Raw genomic sequence first — 21,786 nt, 5'->3', positions numbered from 1 at the left:
TGAAGTCAGAAAGAACTCTAGCTGCTTCAAGAGTGGTTGAAATTTCAGGAACTGCAGTGACAAGCAAATGTAGGTCAACAAGGATGCTTAGTAGACAGTTCGGTGTGACTGGCTATGATGGAGAAGGTTAGATCTGAGTAGAGATAGAGAGGGGTAAACTCCAAGCCACACAAACAAACACACATAATAGATGACATAATGCCATTTGTGCATATAGAGTTATATCTCAGGAAGGCTCTGTACCATTGTTTACTTGCTGGGATAGTAGGTAAGGGCTTGCTGTAGGCTGGGGAGAATCTGCTTCACCAAGAGAGGGCCTTGGTGCTTCTTTTGCCACTAACAACATGATTGGAAACCTACTGATGTAACTTCCCCTTCTCATTCCTAATATAAAATATGCTCATATTAGCACATCTGATCTTAACTAACCCTCTGGGATGGGTATCACTGTCACCATTTTACTGAGGAGACATTTGGGATCCTAAATGTTAAAGGATTTGTGTGATGTCATCTAGGAAGCAACTGTCAAGGCAGGTGTTCCATCTCCCATGTAGACTCCCAACTTTTTCAGGCTTGAATATATAGAGACCTGAGGCATGGCCCAAGAATGGGAGTGTATGTGTGTGTGTGTACGAGGGGAGGGGGTCTGCTTATGGTGAATCTCATTATCTTCTAGTTCTGAAGATTTATGATTCTAATCATATTATAAACTCAGCTTTGCCATTTAAGCCTTACTCACTAAGCACAATTCAGTTACATAATATTGGGATAGGAATACATGAAATATCAATGGTGTTCTCATTAGGATCAGGAACAAGACAAGAAGGCCCACTCCCACCAAAAATATTCAGCGCTATTTTGGAAATGAATGCAGCAAGAAAGGGAGGGAGGGATTTTTTAAATATTGGGGAAAGGGAAATTAAACTGTCATTATGAGAGCCCTGGCTGGTGTTACTGGGTTAAGCACTGGCCTGCAAACTGAAAGATTGCTAGTTCAATTGGGTCAGGGTACGTGCCTGGGTTGCAGGCCAGGTCCCAAGCTGAGGGCATGTGAGAGGCAACCAACTGATGTTTCTCTCCCTCTCTTTCTCCCTCCCTCCCCTCTCTTTAAAAATAAACAAACAAACAAATAAACAAATAAATAAAATCTTTTTAAAAATTGTCATTATTAAAAATATTCTAGAAAATCAGACTTAACCTTAAAAAAGAAGTCATTAGAGCTCTTTCTTTTGGACTTTTATTCAACAGAAATATTTAAACATGAGCACAGCATATATGTACAAAGATTTATATACATTAGTGGTTCATAATAGGGAAAAATGGGTCTCAATGTAAATGTCCACCAGTAGGGGGATCATAAAATACGGTACTTCCATACAGTGGAACATAACTTAGGGTCAACCAATACTAAATAGAACGAGTGAGTTATATCAATTTCTACTGAATCAAAAAGAAATCCATAATCCACTGTTGAAAAAAATAAAGTAACTCACAGAAAAGAATGTATACCGGGATTTGATAAAAAAGTATGAAGTGTGTGTGTAAAGATTGTGAATGTGTACATGTAGACATATCTGAAGCAGGAGTGTTAGTCTATTTGGCCCAGTACTAATAACGACAGTTATTTGCAGGGGCTTCTGCTACAGTGAGGTGAGGGATTCAAGCTATTTCCCCTCCCTGGAGAGAGTGGCAGGCAAGGGCTAGCTACAGCAGCTCTAGAAGACATTTTCAGAGGCTCTGGAGCTATTGAAATTGCATCTTGGTTTCTCTGTTGCCAGGTTACTACGCTGTGGCAGTGGTTAAGAAATCTGATGCCCACCTTACTTGGAATTCTCTTCGAGGCAAGAAGTCCTGTCACACAGCAGTTGGCACCTCTGCAGGCTGGAACATTCCCATGGGCTTAATATATAACCAGACTGGGTCCTGTAAATTTGGTAAGTGTGTTCTGGGGGGTGGTGTGGCAGCCCCTTCCTTGGGCCTGTGCCTGTGTAGGGGAGAAACTCACTTCAATGTATGGCAAGGGGTGGCCTAAAAGGGCTGGACAGACATTGTGGGTGAGCTTCGCATGTCCTTAAACAAGTCCTCCCCTTTCTCCTCACCTCCTTGCTTTGAGAGGAGTGACTTGACCCAAAGGGCAGATGTTGGGGAAACACCTTATTCTTTATAACTTGCAGCTGGCTCAGGGAACAAGCCTGGGGTTGCAGAGTAAGAGTGGGGTGTGTGTTCGTGCATACGTGTGCACTGTTTTTCCAAATAAACTGGCTGCTTTTTAAAATTGAAACCTTCCACCAGTAAGTCCTTAAGTGCTTTATTTTCACTTTCAGCCTCATCTCTCTTAGATTTCCTTAGTAGGCATTTTTAGCAACATTCTTGCCAAACCTAAAAGACTTTTGCTCTTCTGTTTCCCCCTGGCCACCTGACAATCCCTAGCCCTTCCACGAACCCCACTACCTGCTCTCTTCTCCCTCTGCACCTGAGCAGCTGAACATGGCTGGAGGATGTGACAGGGCGGAACAATTCATTCCACTGGAAATGCCCCTGCTGCTGGCCTCAGTGGTCCCCCAGCACTCAGGAGCACTCCCACTGCTTCTTTGCTCCACACTCTCACACTTCCCAATAACTATCCTAATGCTGTACTTGTCCACACACCTCTATCCCACACCCATCTAGAACCCTTCCTCAGCAGGTGATCTCATCTGCACCTACAATAGGCAATTGAAACCATCAAAAAGGCCCCCCTTCAACATCCCACTGCCAATGCTGTGGCCTCCTGATGGCTGCATCTGCCCCGCCTCCCTCCACAACCCAGCCAACCCCTCTACCTCCCCTAGGTGTGGGCCCCTCCCTTGCTCCCCTCCCAGAGCCTCATGCCTTCAGTCACTACTTCTCCGTCTGGTGTATCCAACAATTTCTTTCAACATGTAAACACACCCAACGTCTTCCATCTTTAAAAATCCTCTCTTCTAACATCATCCTCTAGCTCCTGCCTTCTTTCTCTTCCCCTTTACTGCCAGACTTATTAAGAGCTTGGTCTGAACCACTTACCTCCCACCCATTCCTTGCCCTCTGGCTTTGTGCATCATTCCACACAAGGCTACTGTGACCTACCTGTTGCTTATTTGGAAGGGCACGCTCCTATCCTTTTCTCCATGACCTTTCTTTCTTCAAGGCAACTTAAAACACTATCTTCTGGCTTTGTGAAAACACACAGGCTTGGTCATTCTCCTACCCCCATTAAGTCCCCTTTCCCAACCTGGTTAATAAATGTTTGAGTTGCTCAAAGTAACTTTTTTTCCCCCATTCTAGACTCAGTCCTCAAGTACTCACACCATGCCTACAGCCTTAACCATCATCTAAACACATATTGTATGCAGAAAGCTAGGCACATAGCGAGCACTAGATAAATGTTTGCTGCTATCATGATTAATAATATTATATCTATATATTGGTAATATCAAATTTTTATTCCACATACAGATTTCTTGTTGAACTCCAGACCTGTATATGAACTGCCTATTTGACATTATCTACTTAGATATCTCAAAAGCACATTAAGCTCAACCTGTCCAAAATGAAATATATCATGTCTGCTGAGCCTGGTCCTGCTGCTGAGATGCCTGGCTTGCTGGAGGACCCCACAGTCCATCCACTTGCCCCATATGGAAACCTGGAAGCTGTCATTCTCCACACACCCACCCATCACCAGTACTGTCAGTTTCTCTCCTCTCCACCTACCGACCTCTCTTTGTGCTACTCTAGTCCAGGCTGCCCCTGTCTCCCCGTGACTCCTGCAGCAGCCTGCTGCATGCGCACCAACCTGCCCTCTTTCCATCCACCCTGCTTTCAGACCATTCTTTGCGAAGAGCAGACCTCACAATATCCTGCCCAGGACTATCTAAAGTCCTTCAGAAGCTCCCCATTTCTCTAACAGTAAAGAACAAAATCTATACCGAAGGGTAAAAGGTCACATGTGGTCTGGATCCTTGCCCCCTCCCCCCTCCCCCTTGCCGTGGGCGGTCCAGCCCCAGTGGCCTCCGTCAGGCTCTCCAGGCAGTTTGTCTCTCCCCTCCACTGCCCACCCTAGGCCTTTGCAGATGCTGCTTCCTTTGCCCTTCACTCAGGTAATTCCTATTCATTCTTCGTCTCTTGAGACACCTCCTTGACTCCCAGTGTGTACCGGGTTCCTTTCTCTGCAGCCTGTGGAATCATATTTTTTCCCCAGAGGAAGAGGAGAAACACGAATTCACTGTGAGATTACTTGAGCTATGACTGTTGCACCACAGATTTAGGTCCCAGGAGGGTGGATCTTCACCACGGTGCCCTGGAGCCCAGCACAGGACTTGGGGGCTGGGCCTCCCAGACCCCTTCTCAGACTTAGAGTCACCATGGCAGTCCTTGTAAAGAAGGGCAGGGCAGCAGACATTGGAAACCATGTGGGACAGGTTCAACCAGCCAGGACTTCCAGTTTTATCCACTTTTAGGGATAAATCTATATCCACTTCTCCTGTTCCAGAACAGAGAAGAACTCGCTTTTGTGAGTTCACTCTCTTGTCCCAACTTCGGCTAGTCCCCCTTTACTTCATTCCAGCTGCAACTTTTTTTTTTATTTCATTAGGTTCTTATTTCCAAAAATATGGTACTAAATACCCGAATGCATCTTTACACTGTGCAGTCAATTCTAGGGACAAAAATCCGAGGCTTTCTTGCTAACACAGGCAGGAAGAGCTGACCTCCTGTTTCCTCCTGCACAGATGAATTTTTCAGTCAAAGCTGTGCTCCTGGGTCTGCTCCAGATTCCAGGCTCTGTGCTTTGTGCGGTGGCGACAGCAGTGCAGCCCACGTGTGTGCTCCCAACAGCCAGGAGAAGTACTACGGCTCCAGCGGGGCACTCAGGCGAGTAGTGTCTGTGTACCCCATTTCTCTTTGCACCCCATGAACTTGTCTTTTCACCTGTTTCACTATCCCAGCATCTCGGTGCTGCATTCAGGAAGAGCCAGAATTCAGAACTAGAACTGCAAATTCCCAGTGGCTCCTAGGACTCAAGTTCAGCCACTTTTTGGAAAACTCCCCTACAGTCCCAGCAGACCTAAGGCACCTGAGGAGAGGCAAAATGATGGTGCAGGGTCACAACCCTGGTTCTGCTTCTGCTCCTTTCTTCTGTGTGATTGTGGACACATCATGAAGTCTTTCAGAGCCCCAGTTTAAAATTGTAGCAGGGCACCCTACATGTGCTTCTTACACCTGGCTGATGAGATTTAGAAAACAGATATTCTTGAGCTCCTTTATCTATTCAAGAAATATTAATGAGCACCTAGTTTGTGGCAGGCACTGTTCTAGGTAGAAGGTTATCACAGCAACAAGACATGCACAGTCCTCTCCCCCTGAGTCCATGAGAGTAGGACATAAACCAAGGATAATCACTCATTCACTTTGTTAAGGGCTACAGAGGAACCAAGGTGGGTGATGTGGCCTTGACTTGGGGGACAACTTTGGAAATGGTAGTCAGGGAAGCAAGTGGAGGGATGATGTGAACTGAGGATTAAATATTGAAAGGGAATCTGACTTGAGAAAATTTGGAGCAAGAGTAATCCAGGAAGAAGGAGTAGCAAGGACAAAGGCAGGAGGTGGGACGAATTCTGCTGTTTGAGGCCAGAGAAAAATGCCCTAAGTAGAGCGTGGGAAGGAGAGGATCGAGCGTGTGAGGAGGCTGGAGCTGCAGATGGTGGCTGTCTCGGTGCCCCACTGTGCTGGTTAAGAAGGTAGATTTAATTCTGAGTATGATGGACAGCATGGGACCCTTTGAGGCAATAGGCTATGTTGTGTGAAGGAGGGTTTTACGGCTGCTGTGTGGAGAATGTGTGAGCTTCTAGGAAGGACACTTATTCATCACACTGCCAGACTACCTTGTTCTGCCCTCTCCAAAGTTGTGTCTCTTTCATAAGCCATACATAAATTACATATTTTCACAGATTTCACCACAGTAATATATTTAAAATTAAATAATTAAAATTATTGGTATTGGTATTTAAATTGGTATTAAGTTTGATAGTCCCTTTTTGGTACTATTGTATCACAGAGGACCTAGAGTTGAGTTCTGTCTTGAACCATGAACTCCCCTCTTTCCAAAACGAAGGTGAACACACAAAGAATAATCTTAGCTTCTGACACCTCATTCTCTCCACTACCTCCTATCTGCCTTTTCACTCCCTATAGTTTCCTGACTTCAATAATCCTACACTCCTGCTGCCCTGTTATCCATTGATCCTATGAACTCTTCCCTGTTCTCACTCCTCTTTAGGTCCTTTCCCCTTCTGCACCCAGCATACATTCCACAGCCAACCATGATAATTATTCTCCTGCACGTATCCTCAAATGCCTGTCCTCTCTCCTGGCTGAACCACAACCTTGGTTAGGTCCAACATTCCACCACTTGGTGTCTACACTTCCAGGCTCACTGGTCTCCCTTTAAAGTAATGAGAACTCACCTTAAATGAGCCATACATCTCTGAGTCCCTTCACCACCCTCTCTCCTAAAAGATGATTCTGTCCTTTTTCCCCTCTTCAATCCTCAACACTTCCTCCTCCATCTATTTGATCTTTGTTTCCCATTTCACCTGAGGAAATTGGAGTGATCAAAAGAGAAATTCCACTCTGTCCCCAGTGCCACATCTACCCATGTGATGGCATCTGTGCTCATAGACGCTGCCCTCCCTCCTCTTATTCGGGATGACCAGGCTGCATCCTAGCAAAGCCCAGCCCTGTCCCTGCATCGGTTGCCTTCCTCCAGCCTCTTCCTGGGTATTGCCCCAGCACGTCTGCCCTCTTTCTTCTGCCTCATCACACTTCCTTCTCTACTCCATCATTTCCATCAGCCTGCAAACATGCTGCTAATTTTCCTCTTAAACATAAATAAATAAGTAAAACCTTTCTTGATCTCTTTCCTTTCTAGCAGCTTCCTATTTCTCTCCTCTTTACAACAAAATCCCCTTGAAGTTCAACATCCTTGCTCACTCCAATTTCTCTCCTTTCAATCCATCCAGAACCCAGCTTAAGAATCTGTCCACCTCCCCCACTTCCAATTAGTGGAATTGGTTTTATCATTGTTTTAAAATTATCTACAGAAAATGGTCTTCTTCACTGTTGGCACATGGGCAGGCTGTTCCCAACCTACCTCCCCTTGGTGCACTGCCATCCATAATGAAGCTGAAACTGCACTTTTAAATGACCAATAACCTCCATGCTGACCTCCAAAGACCAGTTGTCAGTCCTGCATTACTTGATCTAATTGGCACCACTGATCACTTCCTCCTCTCAGATACAGTTTCTTCCTTGGCTTCAGGACACCACACTCTCTTGGACTCCCTCTTCCCCCTCCTGTTACTGCATCTCAGTCCCTTGCTGATTCAGTCTTATTTCCCTAACCTCTTCTTGGCAGTGTACCCCAGGGCTCTATCCTCGGACTTCTCTCTTCATGTCTGTGGTTATTTGGTCTCCATTCATCTATATGCCAACAAGTTCCCAAATTTATGTTCCTGATCAGCATGTCTCTTCAAAACTCCGGATGAGACTTCAGATTTTTATATCCAAGTGCCTACTGGGATTTCTAATTGCCATCTCAAATTTAAATGTCCCAAACTGACCTTCTGAAATTTCACACACTCCCACCCAAACCAGCACCTCTTGCAGTCTTCCTCATCTCAGTTAAAAGAAACTTCATTTTTTTTTTCTTTCGGAAAAAAGTCAAAACCTTGGTGCATGTTATCCATTTCTACTCTGCTCTCAGACCCCATATTGGGCTCATCATCAAATCATGTTGGCTCTACCTGCAAAAGGTAACCAACATTAACTACACCACCTGTATCCACTGATACCACCTTGATCCAAACCACATCTGTCCTCAGATTGTTATAATATCCCCCTAACAGGTCTCTATACATCTGTCCTATCCTCTCCCACCACAGTCTATTCTCAACATATCGACAAGAGTGAGGCTGTTAAAACATAAATCAGAGGATTACACTTCTCTGCTTAAAATCTAGTAATTTTCCATATCACTCAGAATAAAAATCAGGGTTCTTCTTTGACCTATAAGGCCTCTTCCTGATATTCCCCCTAGCTGGCCATGCTAGCATCCCAAACTGTTCCTTGAAGACATCAGCCACACTCCTGCCTCGGGGCCTTTGCACTTGCTCTTACTCCCATCTGGAGTGTTCTTGCTTGTCATGTCATCATGGTTAATTCCTGCATTTCCTTTAGGGTTTCTGAAGTAAGTCTTTCCTGGCTACTGCATAATTTTTTTCTGTCTCTCACACACACCCTCAACCATACTTTATTTCCTCCTTTCTTGCTTTATATTTCCCTTAGTACCTTTAACTCTCTAGACTAATATAAATCTTATTTACTTATATTCTTTTTTATAATATATTTTATAATTTATGCCATTACAGTTATCCCATTTCCGCCCTTCATTCCCCTCTGCCCTGCACACCCCCTCCCACCCACATCCCCCCCGCTTTAGTTCATGTCCATGTGTCATAGTTCTTTAGTTTCTACATTTCCCACACTACTCTTGCCCTACCCCTCTCTATTTTCTCCACCACCATCTATGCTACTTATTCTCTGTACCTTCTCCCCACCTCTCCTCCTCCCACTCCCCTGTTGCTAACCCTCCATGTGATCTCCATTTCTGTGGTTCTGTTCCTGATCTAGCTGTCCTCTTAGTTTGCTTTTGTTTTAGGTATGGTTATTAATAACTGTGAGTTTGCTGTCCTCTCACTGTTCATATTTTTTATCTTCTTTTTTCTTAGATAAGTCCCTTTAACATTTCATATAGTAAGGGCTTGGTGATGATGACCTCCTTGAACTTGACCTTCTCTGAGAAGCACTTTATCTGCCCTTCCATTCTAAATGAAAGCTTTGCTGGATAGAGCAATCTTGGATGTAGCGCCTTGCATTTTATGACTTGGAAGACTTCTTTCCAGCCCCTTCTTGCCTGGAAGGTCTCTTTTGAGAAATCAGCTGACAGTCTGATGGGAACTCCTTTGTAGGTGACTGTCCCCTTATCTTTTGGTGCTTCTACGATTCTCTCCTTCATTTTAATGTTGGCTAATGTAATTATGATGTGCCTTGGTGTGTTCCTTCTTGGGCCCAACTTCTTTGGGACCTTCTGAGCTTCCTGGACTTCCTGGAAGTCTACTTCCTTTGCCAGATTGGGGAAATTCTCCTTTATTATTTGGTCAAATAAGTTTTCCACTGGTGGCTGTGCCTTTCCCCCTTCTGGTACCCCTATAATTCGGATGTTGGAGCGTTTAAAGATGTCCTGGAGGTTCCTAAGACTCTCCTCATTTTTTTGAATTCTTGTTTCTTCATTCTTTTCTGATTGGATGTTTCTTTCTTCCTCTGGTCCAGTCCATTGATTTGAGTCCCAGTTTTCTTTCCATCACTGTTGGTTCCCTGTGCATTTTCCTTCATTACACTTAGTGTAGCCTTCATTTTTTTCATCTAATTTGTGACCAAAATCAACCAGTTCTGTGAGCATCCTGATCACCAGTGCTTTGAACTGTGCATCTGATAAGTTGGCTGTCTCTTGGTCACTTAAAAGTATTGGCTCTGGGGCTTTGATTTGTTCTTCTGTTTGAGCCATAATTTTTTGGTCTGGTCATACCTGTTACGTATAAGGGGCAGAGCCTTCGGTGTTCACCAGAGTGGGGCAATGCAGTTGCTGGGTTGTGATGCTGTATGTGGGGGCAGGGTCAGAGAGGAAACGATGGCACTTGCTCCACTCCTATTTCTGTCCCTTCCACCATTTCCCACAAGCAAATTGTGCCCTTCTGGTGCGGGTTCCTGGGTAGGTGGGCTTGTGTACATTTTAGGACCCTGTGGGTCTCTCCAACAAACTCTTCTGTGAGGCTGGGAGTCTCTCCCAGCACCTCAGCCCCCACAAGTGTTTTCAATCGGTGTTTTTAGGCTTTATTTCCCATTGCTGGGATCCTGGGTTGTGTGGTCTGTCTCACTGCCCATTTTTGCCTGGTTTATCTGCACTCAAATCTGCGACCGTGGTCAGCCAGTGGCCTTGTGAGCCTCACTGGGTCTGCTAGTTTCCTCCCCAAAGTCAGGGTCTGCAAGCCCCATGCCACCTGCGTGCCTGGGGTCTGCCAACCACCACCTTTTCCTGCTGTGACCCCTCTCCACAGGCTACTAACTCTGCCCCTCTTATCGTTCTGGATGAATGGTTGTTGGACTTCCATACAGTTCAGTTTTCTGTCTTTCTGGTTGTGTTTTTGTTCCTAAATCTTTGTTGTCCTTAATTTTGTTTGTGCAAGGAGGCACAAACACCTCCATCTTGGCCAGAAGTCTACTTATATTTTTTATTAAAATATTTAATTAATTTATTTATTTTCAGAGAGAGGGGAAGAGAAGGAGAAAAAGAGGGAGAGAAACATCAATGTGTGAGAGATTCATCTATCAGTTTCCTCTTGCACACTCCCAGCTGGGGATCTGGGCCACAACCCAGGCATGTGCCCTGACTGGGAATTGAACCAACAACCTTTCCATTGGCAGGCTAGCACTCAATCCACTGAGCCACATTAGCCAGGGTTACTTATATTCTTTAATGTCTTTTTTCTTTAATAAAATATATAAGGACTCCTTTGGTTGCAAGTGCAAAAACCCATGTGAGCCATCTTAAACCAAAGGGGATGTTTTAACAGATGCTCTGGGGTGGGGCTTCCTCCTTGTGAGATCTGAGACCTGAGCCTTAAGGTCCAGCTAAGGTAGTTTAAGGTGAGAGTTGCCAGATAAAATTCAGAATGCCCAATTAAGTTAGAATTCCAGATAAACAAGTAGGTTTTTAATAGAAGGGCCCACTTTACTTCTCTGGTCTCTCTCTCTTTTTTACTATCTGCCTCATTTTCTCTTTCCCTGCAGGGTGTTTTTCCCTCTTTCTCAGTCTACATGGAGGGAAATGTCTGTGACCAGCAGTCCCAGTGATGTTATAGTTCCCTAGTTATAAAGAAGTAAGCACAGACCATAATGCATTGGTCCCAATTCCCAGGAAGTGCACTTGGGATTGTCAGCCCAGTTCAAGTGAAAGCTTCTTGCTCAAACAACACATGTAGCAAAGTTGCACTGTGAAGTTCCAGCTGCCTCCACTGTGACCAGGTGGACTGAGTGGGGTGGGCGGAGTCACTTCTCAAAAAATGTATTAAAGCTTCATAGACCAAACAAAAGCCAAGAATTAAAAAATAAAACTTTACAAAGGGAATTTGTTTTTCTGGATATAAAGATCACATAACACTGTAATACTGTGGTCTATATATGCTGATTTATGTGCAAGAATAACAAATCAATAGAAGAGAATAGACTTACTAGAATAGACTTACAAGAATAGACTTAGATGAACATAATTATATTTGGTCTATAACAAAGATGACTTTTCAAATCACTGGGGAAAGGATGAGAGATCTTGAGAGAAACTTGAGAGATCAAATAAAATGAGAATGGTAAATTGGCCTCTGGATCTGGCGACTCTGGGGGCAGCAGATTTGATAGTGAGTCTGTCCCCTAACCTGACTGCCAAGGGTCAGTGAGGGTAGTGTGAAGGGGTGCTGATAGTAAGTGTGGTGATTCCTTTTAGGTGCTTGGATGAGTGGGGGAGAGAGACCCGTTGCTGGGGGTTGTGTGGCATTGATGCAGGGCTTATTGTTTCTTTTTTAAAGAAAAGAAGTAGGAATGCTGATGCAAAGAGCTCAGTGAAGAGGAAAAGGCTCCAATTATGTAAGAGAAAGAGGATAATCATAGCACAAAGTGCCTGGGAATGTGGGCGGGAATGGGATGCAGAGCACCTGAGGAGGATGCTTTTGCTGGGAGCGAGACCTTCCCTCCTTTGTACCTGAAGGGCAGGAGAAGAGCACTGAACACTTGGACTGGTAGATTTGGCAGAAGGATGCTGAAAGAATGCCCAATAATGGTTTCTGTGCTTCTCTGGGAGGGAGGAGCACCTGTCAGAGAATGAGTGTTGGGGAGGGGTATGAGGAGGGGCAGAAGTTTGCAGAAAGTGGGAAATGTTTCTGAAGCCATTGCTCGGTAGAGTGGGGAGGTGGCTGCCTCGAGTATTAGTTCTAACACCCGAGCACAGATCAGAATCTCCTCAAGGGCTTGTTAAAACACAGTTCACTGGGATCGAATGTGGACAAATATCTAGTGGTGCACATTAAGTTTTATTAAGGCTGAGTAGACATGGACGTGATGAGAGTCCTTCAAAATTGGATCTTCTGTGCTGATTTTAATCTGTGAAGTGAGTGTTGATCTAACCAGTCATCTTTGAATATCTCTGTTAGTAGGAGAACACAAGTATTTCCCCTCGAGAAACTGATCAGCACTTAAAATAAGGAACAATAGAAACTAAAGAGCATCTTTATTAGTATTATTATTATTACATTTCTCCTCTAACTCCCAAGAGAGCCAGGCATTACAGTTGTGTGTGTGGAAGTGGTCAGTGTTAGATGTGCCGAGTGGCCTGGGTGGAGGGGCGGTGAGCCTCTCAGTGATTCTCCCTCTGTGTCTCTCCCTCCACTCCTGCTGACCCTCCTTGCTGACCTACTCCTTGGTGTGCAGGTGTCTGGTTGAGAAGGGAGATGTGGCCTTTGTGGAGCACCCCACAGTCCTGCAGAACACAGACGGTACGTGGCTACTCTGTCGTTTACTCCCTTGGAAAAATCTGAGTCTCTCATGGGAAATCCCTCCTAACTTGGGAAATCAAGGAAGTTTGTTAAGTCTATCAGACTTGAGTGACTTTGTCCCTAGCACTTTTTATTTAGAGAAAGAAGACTCTTTATGTCCAGTCAGACTTCACAGGGTTGGTTATTACACTGGCCTTCAACCCAACTGGCAAACACACAGAGGATGCATTCCATCTGACCACCTCTCTCTTCCTTGATTTATAGGCATTCTTGATGTATTCTGGATACAAGTTTTTGACAGTTACATGTATTGAAAATATATTGTCCACTTCTGAAAAATCTTGCCTTTTTGCTTTCTTAATGATGTCTCTTAATGAACAGATAATCTTAATTTTAACATAGTTCAATTTATCAGTCTTTCCCTTTTTAGCTAGTGCTTTTTCATGTCTGTTTAAGAAATCTTTGTCTTTGACAGGGCAGAAAAAGCACTAATCATAAAGGTTATGAATTTATGAGTTCATGAATGTTTCTCTTCGGTTTTATTTTAAAAGCTTTATTGTTTTGTTTCTCTGTTTCTTGGTGAGCCCTGACTCTGGTGGTTGGTCACATCTCTGAAGGGAGGGCACCTTGATGAAAATCATCAGTTGTCTTGGCTTTTCTCTCCCCAGGAAAAAACCATGAAGACTGGGCTAAGGATCTAAAGCAGAAAGACTTTGAGCTGCTGTGCCTTGATGGCACCAGAAAGCCTGTGACCGAGGCTCAGAACTGCCACCTAGCCATTGTCCCAAATCATGCTGTGGTCTCAAGGAAAGATAATGCAGATTTTGTTCGCAGAATGCTCTTCAACCAACAGGTATGGGCAAATGAACACTCAGTTCACCTGCAGACCTGCACAGACCTGCAGAGACACACCCCAGCCCGGTCTCACACTCTTTCTCCCTGGGTGGTGGCACTTGATTCTTGCAGTTCTTCCTCTGATGAAAGAGGAAGGCTGGTGGCTGTGTTCATTTTTGCTCTGGGGCCTTCTAGGACAGCAAAGTGGACTGAAAAGCCTCAGACATGTGGGCATGTGAAGGGGCTCACCAAGATTCCCTGGATTCCGAGCATACTCATGGTACCACTTGGGCTTGTTCTGTCACAGAAATAAGGGTGTTAGCTCAGTGCCCTCCATACTAGGCTGAGCTATATGTGGGAAAAGCAGAGTGGAGGTTATTCTCTCTGACGTAGGTGGATCCCAGGGTATTTCCTGAACCTGGCAAGCTGAACACTGTTGTAGGCTTCATGAGAGTTATAAAGCCAACATTCAGATAATTTATGACCTCTACAGGCAGCCAAAAAGGGCTGATCCTATGGAGCAGTGGGCTGTGTAGATCAAATGACTGCAGGAAAAACCCAGAGCCTCATCTGTCTTTTGCACTAGCACACTGCATTCTTGGAAGTGCTCCAATGAGGAATCCATGTCTTAGCATATGCTGCCCACACATCCCAGGAAAAGGACAACCCGGGGAGAGGTCTTGGTCACAGACTTTTGAAGGGATGGGTTCCCTGCAGGGCAAGCTGCCACCCTGGTTATAAGGGAAGTGGACAAATGATGAGAGGGGAGGGAAAGGAAGAGATGGAAATGGCTGGGTACCTGGGGCAGATCCAGAGAATATAAAAGGGAAGGTAATGAGGGCTCGGGCAGCAGGAAGACATACAAGTGTGACCTAGAAAGTTGAAAACTCCTGGAAATGACTAGCAGAATAGTGATAATGGTGGCAAACTTGGAGCTTTTTCTGTTTAGCATTTTCTTTACATACATCAGCTCACTAGTTAGTCTTATTATCTCTGTTCACAAATGAGGTTCAATAAGCTCAGTAAAGAATTTTCCCAAATGACAAGGAAAAGCCAGGGCTAGGATCTGAATCCAGAGGCCATGCTTTTTGCCATTTCGCTATGGTGCCTCCAAAGTTGTTGCTGTGCTCCCGATATCCTAGGGGTTAAAGCTGTGGTCCAGCAGACTCAGGTCTTTTGGGGCAGAATACACAATCCTGTGCTCACTGGCACTGCTGGTCACTCACTGTCTATCTATCTGACCCAGGAGCTGTTTGGAAGAAATGGGTTTCAATATATGATGTTCCAGTTGTTTGAATCTTCAACCAAGGACCTGCTCTTCAGTGATGACACAGAATGTTTGGCCAACCTTCAGGACAAAACAACTTATCAAAAATACTTAGGGCCAGAGTATCTTAGAGCTATTGCTAACGTGAGACAATGTGTACCCTCTGGTGAGTAAAAGAAAAAAAAAGAATATTTTGAAATAATAATTTACAACTTTTGTGCTATAGGGAAATTTGTGGGAAGAAATCTATTCTTCTCTCAAAGCCTTTCTATAAATAGTTTCCACTTTTAAAAATATATTTGGATACTTTTTTTTACTGAAAAAAAAAAAAAGAAAACACTGGGGAGCAATAACACGGGGGTCGGGTAAATATGCTAAGCCCTGGGCCAGTACTAACCATAACTAAACATTCAGATGGCCTGCTCTTGACCCTGCAGGAGAATTCAAACTCACCAATGAGGTGACTCAATTAGAAAATAGTATAAGATGCTAGATGAGAAAAAAGCCAAATCATTTGAAGGAGGCAGAGTGCAAAAGAATGTGAGATCATTTGGAAATTGAACTTTATATATGTATTTCACTTTTGGCTAAAAATGAAAATGTATGTATGTGAGCACTTCAGATATAGGGAGAAGTTTGAGAAGTGACACATATATACCACTAAGAGGTTGATTTTTTTCAATGATTAATTAAAATTAAGTAAAATATTATTTAAAATAATATTAATAGAAAGAAAGTATAGTTAACACTATAATAGGGCCTTTCTAGCTAGAATGGCATAGCTGCCTCAAAAAGAAGTTAGAGAAATAATATTAGAGATCGAATAATCAAATTATTAGGAGTGTTCCTGAATTTTTGTTGGATTATTTCATGTGTTGTAGATAATGAGAGCAGGACAATATAGGTAGTCAAGAATAGCACTGACATTACTAAGGGGAGATGGAGAGTTAGTTTTAAAAATCTTTATTACCTATCATTTACTTTAAAAAATAGGAACAGAATTGTGTTGAGTAAGCACAGGCAGTACCTGAAGGTCTTTCTCCTACATTGTGCTTCACAGAACTTCTTGACACCTGTACATTCCACAGAAGTTAAAAACTGATCAAAGTGGACAACTGCAGAGATGCTCAGAGCCTGCAAATATGATGGGGCCACATTCGCACTTGTCTGCCTCTGGGTGTGTGTCAACATAAATTATCTTTGTAATTATGTGCTATAACTGATGCAAAAATTAAAATGAATAAAAACTGTCTATTTAGAAAACTTTCTTAAATGTTCTCACATGGGGGATGGAGAATATTATTTGTTTGTACTACAGTTGTGCTTCTGAGTTTAGTGTCTATTAAATGGTACGTTTTTTAAAGCTCCCTATTTTTTAATTATTTTACCTAAGAGTCAAGTCGCTTAAATAAAATCTATGCAATAGATTCTATCTGTCTGAAGGAGTCTGAGTGGTGATCACAAGGGAGCAAAAAGCACCAGTGCATGTGGTATCAAGGACTTACATAATAAAACAAAGGATAAGGAATGAGTTTATTTTTTAATATATTTTAATATTTAAATTTCATAATGCCAAGTGGAATCAAACTCCCGATTCAGATTAATTGGAAAATATTATAAGGACTGGAAGAATCTAATCCTACTGCCCTTTTATGGTTAACTTCCTGAAAATGTGATTTATACCCATTTCTTTTTAATCAGTTTGTTATCAGAGATTTTGTCATATCTATTTTTTTAAAGATTTTATTTATTTACTTTTAGAGAGTGGGGCAAGGGGAGAAAGAGAGGGAGAGAAACATCAATGTGTGGTTGCCTCTTGCATACCCCATACTGGGGGCCTGGCCTGCAACCCAGGCTTGTGCCCTGACTGGGAATCGAACTGGCTACCCTTTGGTTCACAGCCCACACTCAATCCACTGAGCTACACCAGCCAGGGCTGTCATATCTATTTTTATCATAATTTCAGCTCATGGTAGTGCCTGAATGAATGCTGTTGAATGGGAACCGAAGTTATATATTGTTAAATGTCAGTTTTATGAGTGTCAACTTCTTGCCCTGTTTCCATTAACAACTAAAAAACTGGGCAAAATATGCAAAACAACTGTCTTCAAACATTAGACAGTAATAGCACAGGACTATGGTCCCTGAAAGAAGGGAAAAAAAAGAGGTGAACAGTACATTGACCCTACTTTTTGCCTAGAGGAAATTTCCAGACCATAGCACAGAGAGAGGGAACCCAAGAGAGCCCATCACATTGAGATGAGGAAACAGAGACAGGCGCTGGGGAGAGCCACAGTGACTGGAATGTGTATACAAAAGAGATCTCATAAAAAGTCTCCTTCAGTCTCTGGTGAAATACTTACTAATCTCCATGTTGTAAATGGAACTGAAGGCTGGACAAAGAATAACTGTGAGAGACCTACATGCTGAACAATTCTCAGGGCTTATACAAAGCCAGGAATCATTCATATTCCTGCCAACCAGAAGGAAGTGACCTCACTGAAAACCTAAGGATTTCACTGAAGGTCATGCCTTGGACATGGGTCTGAAATTGCTGTAGATTAAGGGCTGCTCTGTTACTACCCTTACTGAGAGTGAAACTAGCCTTGGTAGAATCAAGTTAATCTACAAGTAACTTAACCTTGCCTTCTAAAATAAACTTCAATTCCCATTAAAGGGAGACAATAAAATCTAAATATGAAAAAAGAAATATACATATACATATACATATGTGTATATATATATAATATTCAACATCAAATGCAAAAATTACCAGATAAGCAAAGAAGCACAAAATGTGACCTAGAATCAGGAGAAAAATCAACCAACAGAAACACATTTATGAGTTTAACAACTCATAAATTGGTATTTCAGAACTCTTAGGGTTTATTCCCTGCAGTGAAAGGGCTGGGTCAAAAGGCAGTTTCATTTTTAATTTTTTGAGGAAATTCTAGACTGTTTCCAAAGTGGCTGCACCAGTCTGCATTTTCACCAACAGTGCACTAGGGCTCCCTTTTCTCCACAGCCTCTCCAGCACTTGTTTGTTGATTTATTAATGGTAGCCATTCTGACAGGTATGATGTGATATCTTGTGGTTTTAATTTGCATCTCTTTGATGACTAGTGATGTTGAGCAACTTTCATATGTCTATGGGCCATCTGTATGTCATCTTTGGAGAAGTATCTATTCAGGTCTTTTGCCCATTTTTTGATTGGATTTTTTTGTCTCCTTGGTGTTCAGTTGTACAAGTTGTTATATATTTTGGAGACACTAAAACACCAGTTCAAAAGAACTTATGCACCCCTATGTTCATAGCAGTGCCATTTGCAATAGCCAAGTGCTGGAAATAGCCTAAGTACTCATTGGTAGATGAGTGGATCAAAAACTGTCACATTTACACAATGGAATACTATGTGGCAAAAAGAAAGAAGGAGTTCCTACCTTTTGTGACAGCATGGAACTGGAGAGCATTATATTAAGTGAAATAAGTCAATAGGTGTAAGACAAATAACATATGATCTCACTTATAAGAGGGATCTAATAAACAAAATAAACTAACAAGCAAAACAGAACCAGAGGCATAGAAACATGGAACAGACTGACAATGGCCAGAGGAGAGGGGATAATGGTGGGAAGAAGGGGAAGGGACTAGTCAAAGAACATGTATGACTGACCCATGGACATGGACAATGGTGTGGAGATTGACTGTGAGGGGGGAGTGGGTTGGGGGAAGAGGGCAAATGGGAAAATTGGGACAACTGTAATAGAAAAACAATAAAAAGATTTAACAACTGTTTAAATATGCAAAGGATTTAAGTGAAAACATGAACATAAAGAAAAAGTGTAAGGTTTAACAGAGAACCAGTGAAAACTGCAGCTCCAAATTTTTGTTTTTCAAGGAATTTGTTCATTTCATCTAAATTATCTATTTTTTCCATAAAACTGTCCAAAATATTTTATTATTCTTTTAATATTTATAGGGTGTATAGTGACATCTCTTCTTCCATACTCCATACTGGTAATTTGTGTTTTCTCTATTCTTTTTTCCTTAATCAGTCTAGCTAAACTTTTCAAAGAATAAATTTTTGGTTTATAAATTTTCACTATTGTTTGTCAATTTTCTGTCTAATTTTTTGTCCTTAGCCTTATTTCCTTTCTTCTACTTACATTTCATTTCATTTACTTTTTTCTTGGATTCTTAAGGTGAAAGCTTAGACCAATTATTTAGAATATAGACATTTAAAATTAAGTTTCCTTTTAAGTACTACTGTAATTGTATTCTACAAACTTTGTTATGTTGTACTTTCATTATCATTCAGGTAAAAAAATTTAAAAATAGTTTTCCAAAGATTTCTTGGTTGATTTGTTTATTATTTAAAAGTTATTTTTAATTTCCAAATATTTAGTTATTTTTTAGATATGCTTTTTCACTGATTTCTAATTTAATTCATTTGTGGCCAGAGAACATATCCTGTATAACTTCAATCTTCTTAAATGTATTCATTTATTAATTTTTTATGGCCATTAGATGGTCTATCTTAGTGGGTATTCATGTATACATGAAAAAATGTATTCTATAATTATTGGGTGTGAGTCTATAATGTATAGTTTTGTAAAATAAGGATGAGCAAAAGTAGGTTTACAGTTGTTTGTATGGAAATAATATAATAATTAATAAATAACAATACAAGAATAAACTTTGTGTTTCCCAGACTTACAACAGTAAACCTAATTTTTGTCAGCTTCTGTATATAGTGTAGCTCTATAAATAGCAATTAGGTCAAGTTTGTTGATATTATTGTTTAAATCCTCTGTCTTATTTTCTGTCTACTTTTTTTACATTTAATCACTGAAAGAAGGGAATTGAAATCTCAAACTATAAGTATAGCTTTGCTTATGTCTGCAGTTCTATCAGATTTTGTTTTATATATTTTGAGGCAGTTAGGTGTAGACACATCTAGGATTTTAGGCTTTCTTGATGAATTGACTCCATTATCATTATGAAATGTCCTTAGCTGTCTCTGATAATACGTCTTCTCCTTAAGTCTACTTTCTGCATAGTAATATGGCCAGTCCACCTTTTTTTTTAATTAGCGTGTGCTTGGTGTATTTTTATCCTTTTACTTTTAATCCGTCTTCTTCTTTATATTAAGGTGGATTTCTTATAAAGAACATATAATTGGGTCTTTCTTTTTCACTGAGTGTGACAATTTCTACCATTTTAAATGTGTAGTTCATTCATATATAATGTAATGACTGATACTTGTTTTCTGTCTTTTGTTCCTTGCTTCTGCCTTTCTGCCTTCTATAGGCATACGTCAGAGGTATTTTGGGTTTGGTTCCAGACTGCCACAGTTAAGTGAGTGCTGCAATAAGCGAGTCATAATCTTTTTCCTGGTGGAGGGCCTTGCCTTCAATTTGTAAAAAAATACGTCTGTGAAGGGCAATAAAGCAAAGCACGATAAAACGAAGTATGCCTGTATTAAATTAATTATTTTTTAGTATTCTATTGTGTCTTCTCTATCGGCTATTCTTTTATTTTTTAATGTCTTCAAGATTTACAATAAAAATATTTAACTTAAAACTACTGTCAAGGGACTTCCTCCAAGATGGAGGCGTAGGTGGAAACACTTTGCGTCCTTGCGCAACCAAATCTAAAAACAACAAAGTTTTAACAACAATAAACATAATCAAACCACACAGAAAATCAAACAATATGGAGTCCGAAAGCAACGAACTGCTCAGCTAAACCAATGAGAGGGGCAAAGCCAGCAGTGGAGTGGGTCGGGCAAAAAAGATCCCCCGACCCAGGCGGTGCACAGGCAGCAGAGGGCGCGGATCCCAGGTGTGGGCTAGCTACGGGTGGACCCAGGGAAGACTCCTTGAGGCTGGCTATCTGTGGTCAGTCAGTCAGTCAGTCACACATTTGCGTGCAGATAAACCAGTGAAGAGGCGAGCATTGAGACAGATTGTGCAGGCCCCAGCAGCACAGGGTGGCGGGCTCGCACATTTGCGCTCAGGTAAACAGGCAGGGGCTAGCGGTGAGGCAGACTAGGCAAGCGGAAAGAACCGCCATTGCTCCCTCTCTGACCCTGCCCCCACATACAGCATCACAAACCAGCGACCTGGGTTGCCCCACCCTGGTAAACACCTAAGACGCCTCTCCTCATACATAACAGGCACAAACAGATCAAAACATGGCTCAAGAACAACTCAGAGCCCCAGAGCCAATAACTCTAAGCAACAAAGAAATAGCCAAACTTTCAGATGCACAGTTCAAAACACTGGTGATCAGGATGCTCACAGAACTGGTTGATTTTAGCCACAAATTAGAGGAACATATGAAGGCTAAACTAATTGAAATGAATGGTAATGCACAGGAAACCAATAGTAATGGAAAGGAAACTGGGACTTAAATCAAGGGAGTGGACCAGAAGGAAGGAAAAAATGACCAAACAGAAAAGGATGAAGAAACAAGAATTCAAAAAAATGAGGAGAGGCTTAGGAACCTCCAGGACATCTTTAAACGTTCCAACATCCAAATTATAGGGCTACCAGAAGGGGAAGAGGAACAGTCACAAGTGGAAACCTTATTTGAACAAATAATAAAAGAGAATTTCCCCATTCTGGCAAAGGAAGTAGACTTCCAGGAAGTCCAGGAAGCTCAGAGAGTCCCAAAGAAGTTGGACCCAAGAAGGAACACACCAAGGCACCTCATCATTACATTAGCCAAGATTAAAATGAAGGAGAGAAATCTAAAAGCAGCAAGAGATAAGGGGACTGTCACCTACAAAGGAGTTCCCATCAGACTGTCAGCTGATTTCTCAAAAGAGACCTTCCAGGCAAGAAGGGGCTGGAAAGAAGTATTCCAAGTCATGAAAACCAAAGACCTACAACCAAGATTGCTCTATCCAACAAAGCTTTCATTTAAAATGGAGGGATAGTTAAAGTGCTTCTCAGATAAGATCAAATTCAAGGAGTTCATCATCACCAAACCCTTATTAT

The 21,786-nt window shown here is 42.0% G+C and overlaps 1 protein-coding gene across 1 annotated transcript in view; it reads left to right on the top strand.

The window, feature by feature from the left end:
- Nucleotides 1-16,203, top strand: part of LOC119048279 (inhibitor of carbonic anhydrase-like) — a 40,674-nt gene extending 24,471 nt beyond the window's left edge. The window contains exons 12-17 of the mRNA XM_037143871.2: nucleotides 1,779-1,934; nucleotides 4,752-4,893; nucleotides 12,616-12,680; nucleotides 13,349-13,533; nucleotides 14,761-14,947; nucleotides 15,842-16,203. Coding sequence (XP_036999766.2) covers nucleotides 1,779-1,934; nucleotides 4,752-4,893; nucleotides 12,616-12,680; nucleotides 13,349-13,533; nucleotides 14,761-14,947; nucleotides 15,842-15,876 — 770 coding nt within the window. The 3' untranslated portion in view covers nucleotides 15,877-16,203. The remainder of the gene's footprint in view (nucleotides 1-1,778; nucleotides 1,935-4,751; nucleotides 4,894-12,615; nucleotides 12,681-13,348; nucleotides 13,534-14,760; nucleotides 14,948-15,841) is intronic.
- The last annotated feature ends 5,583 nt before the right edge of the window (nucleotides 16,204-21,786 follow it).

This window comes from Artibeus jamaicensis, unplaced genomic scaffold (assembly GCF_021234435.1).
Source record: "Artibeus jamaicensis isolate MK-2021 breed Jamaican fruit bat unplaced genomic scaffold, CSHL_Jam_final contig_519, whole genome shotgun sequence".
Lineage (NCBI taxonomy): Eukaryota > Metazoa > Chordata > Mammalia > Chiroptera > Phyllostomidae > Artibeus > Artibeus jamaicensis.
The sequence above is the reverse complement of the archived record's forward strand: the minus strand, read 5'-3'. Positions and strand labels throughout refer to the sequence as shown.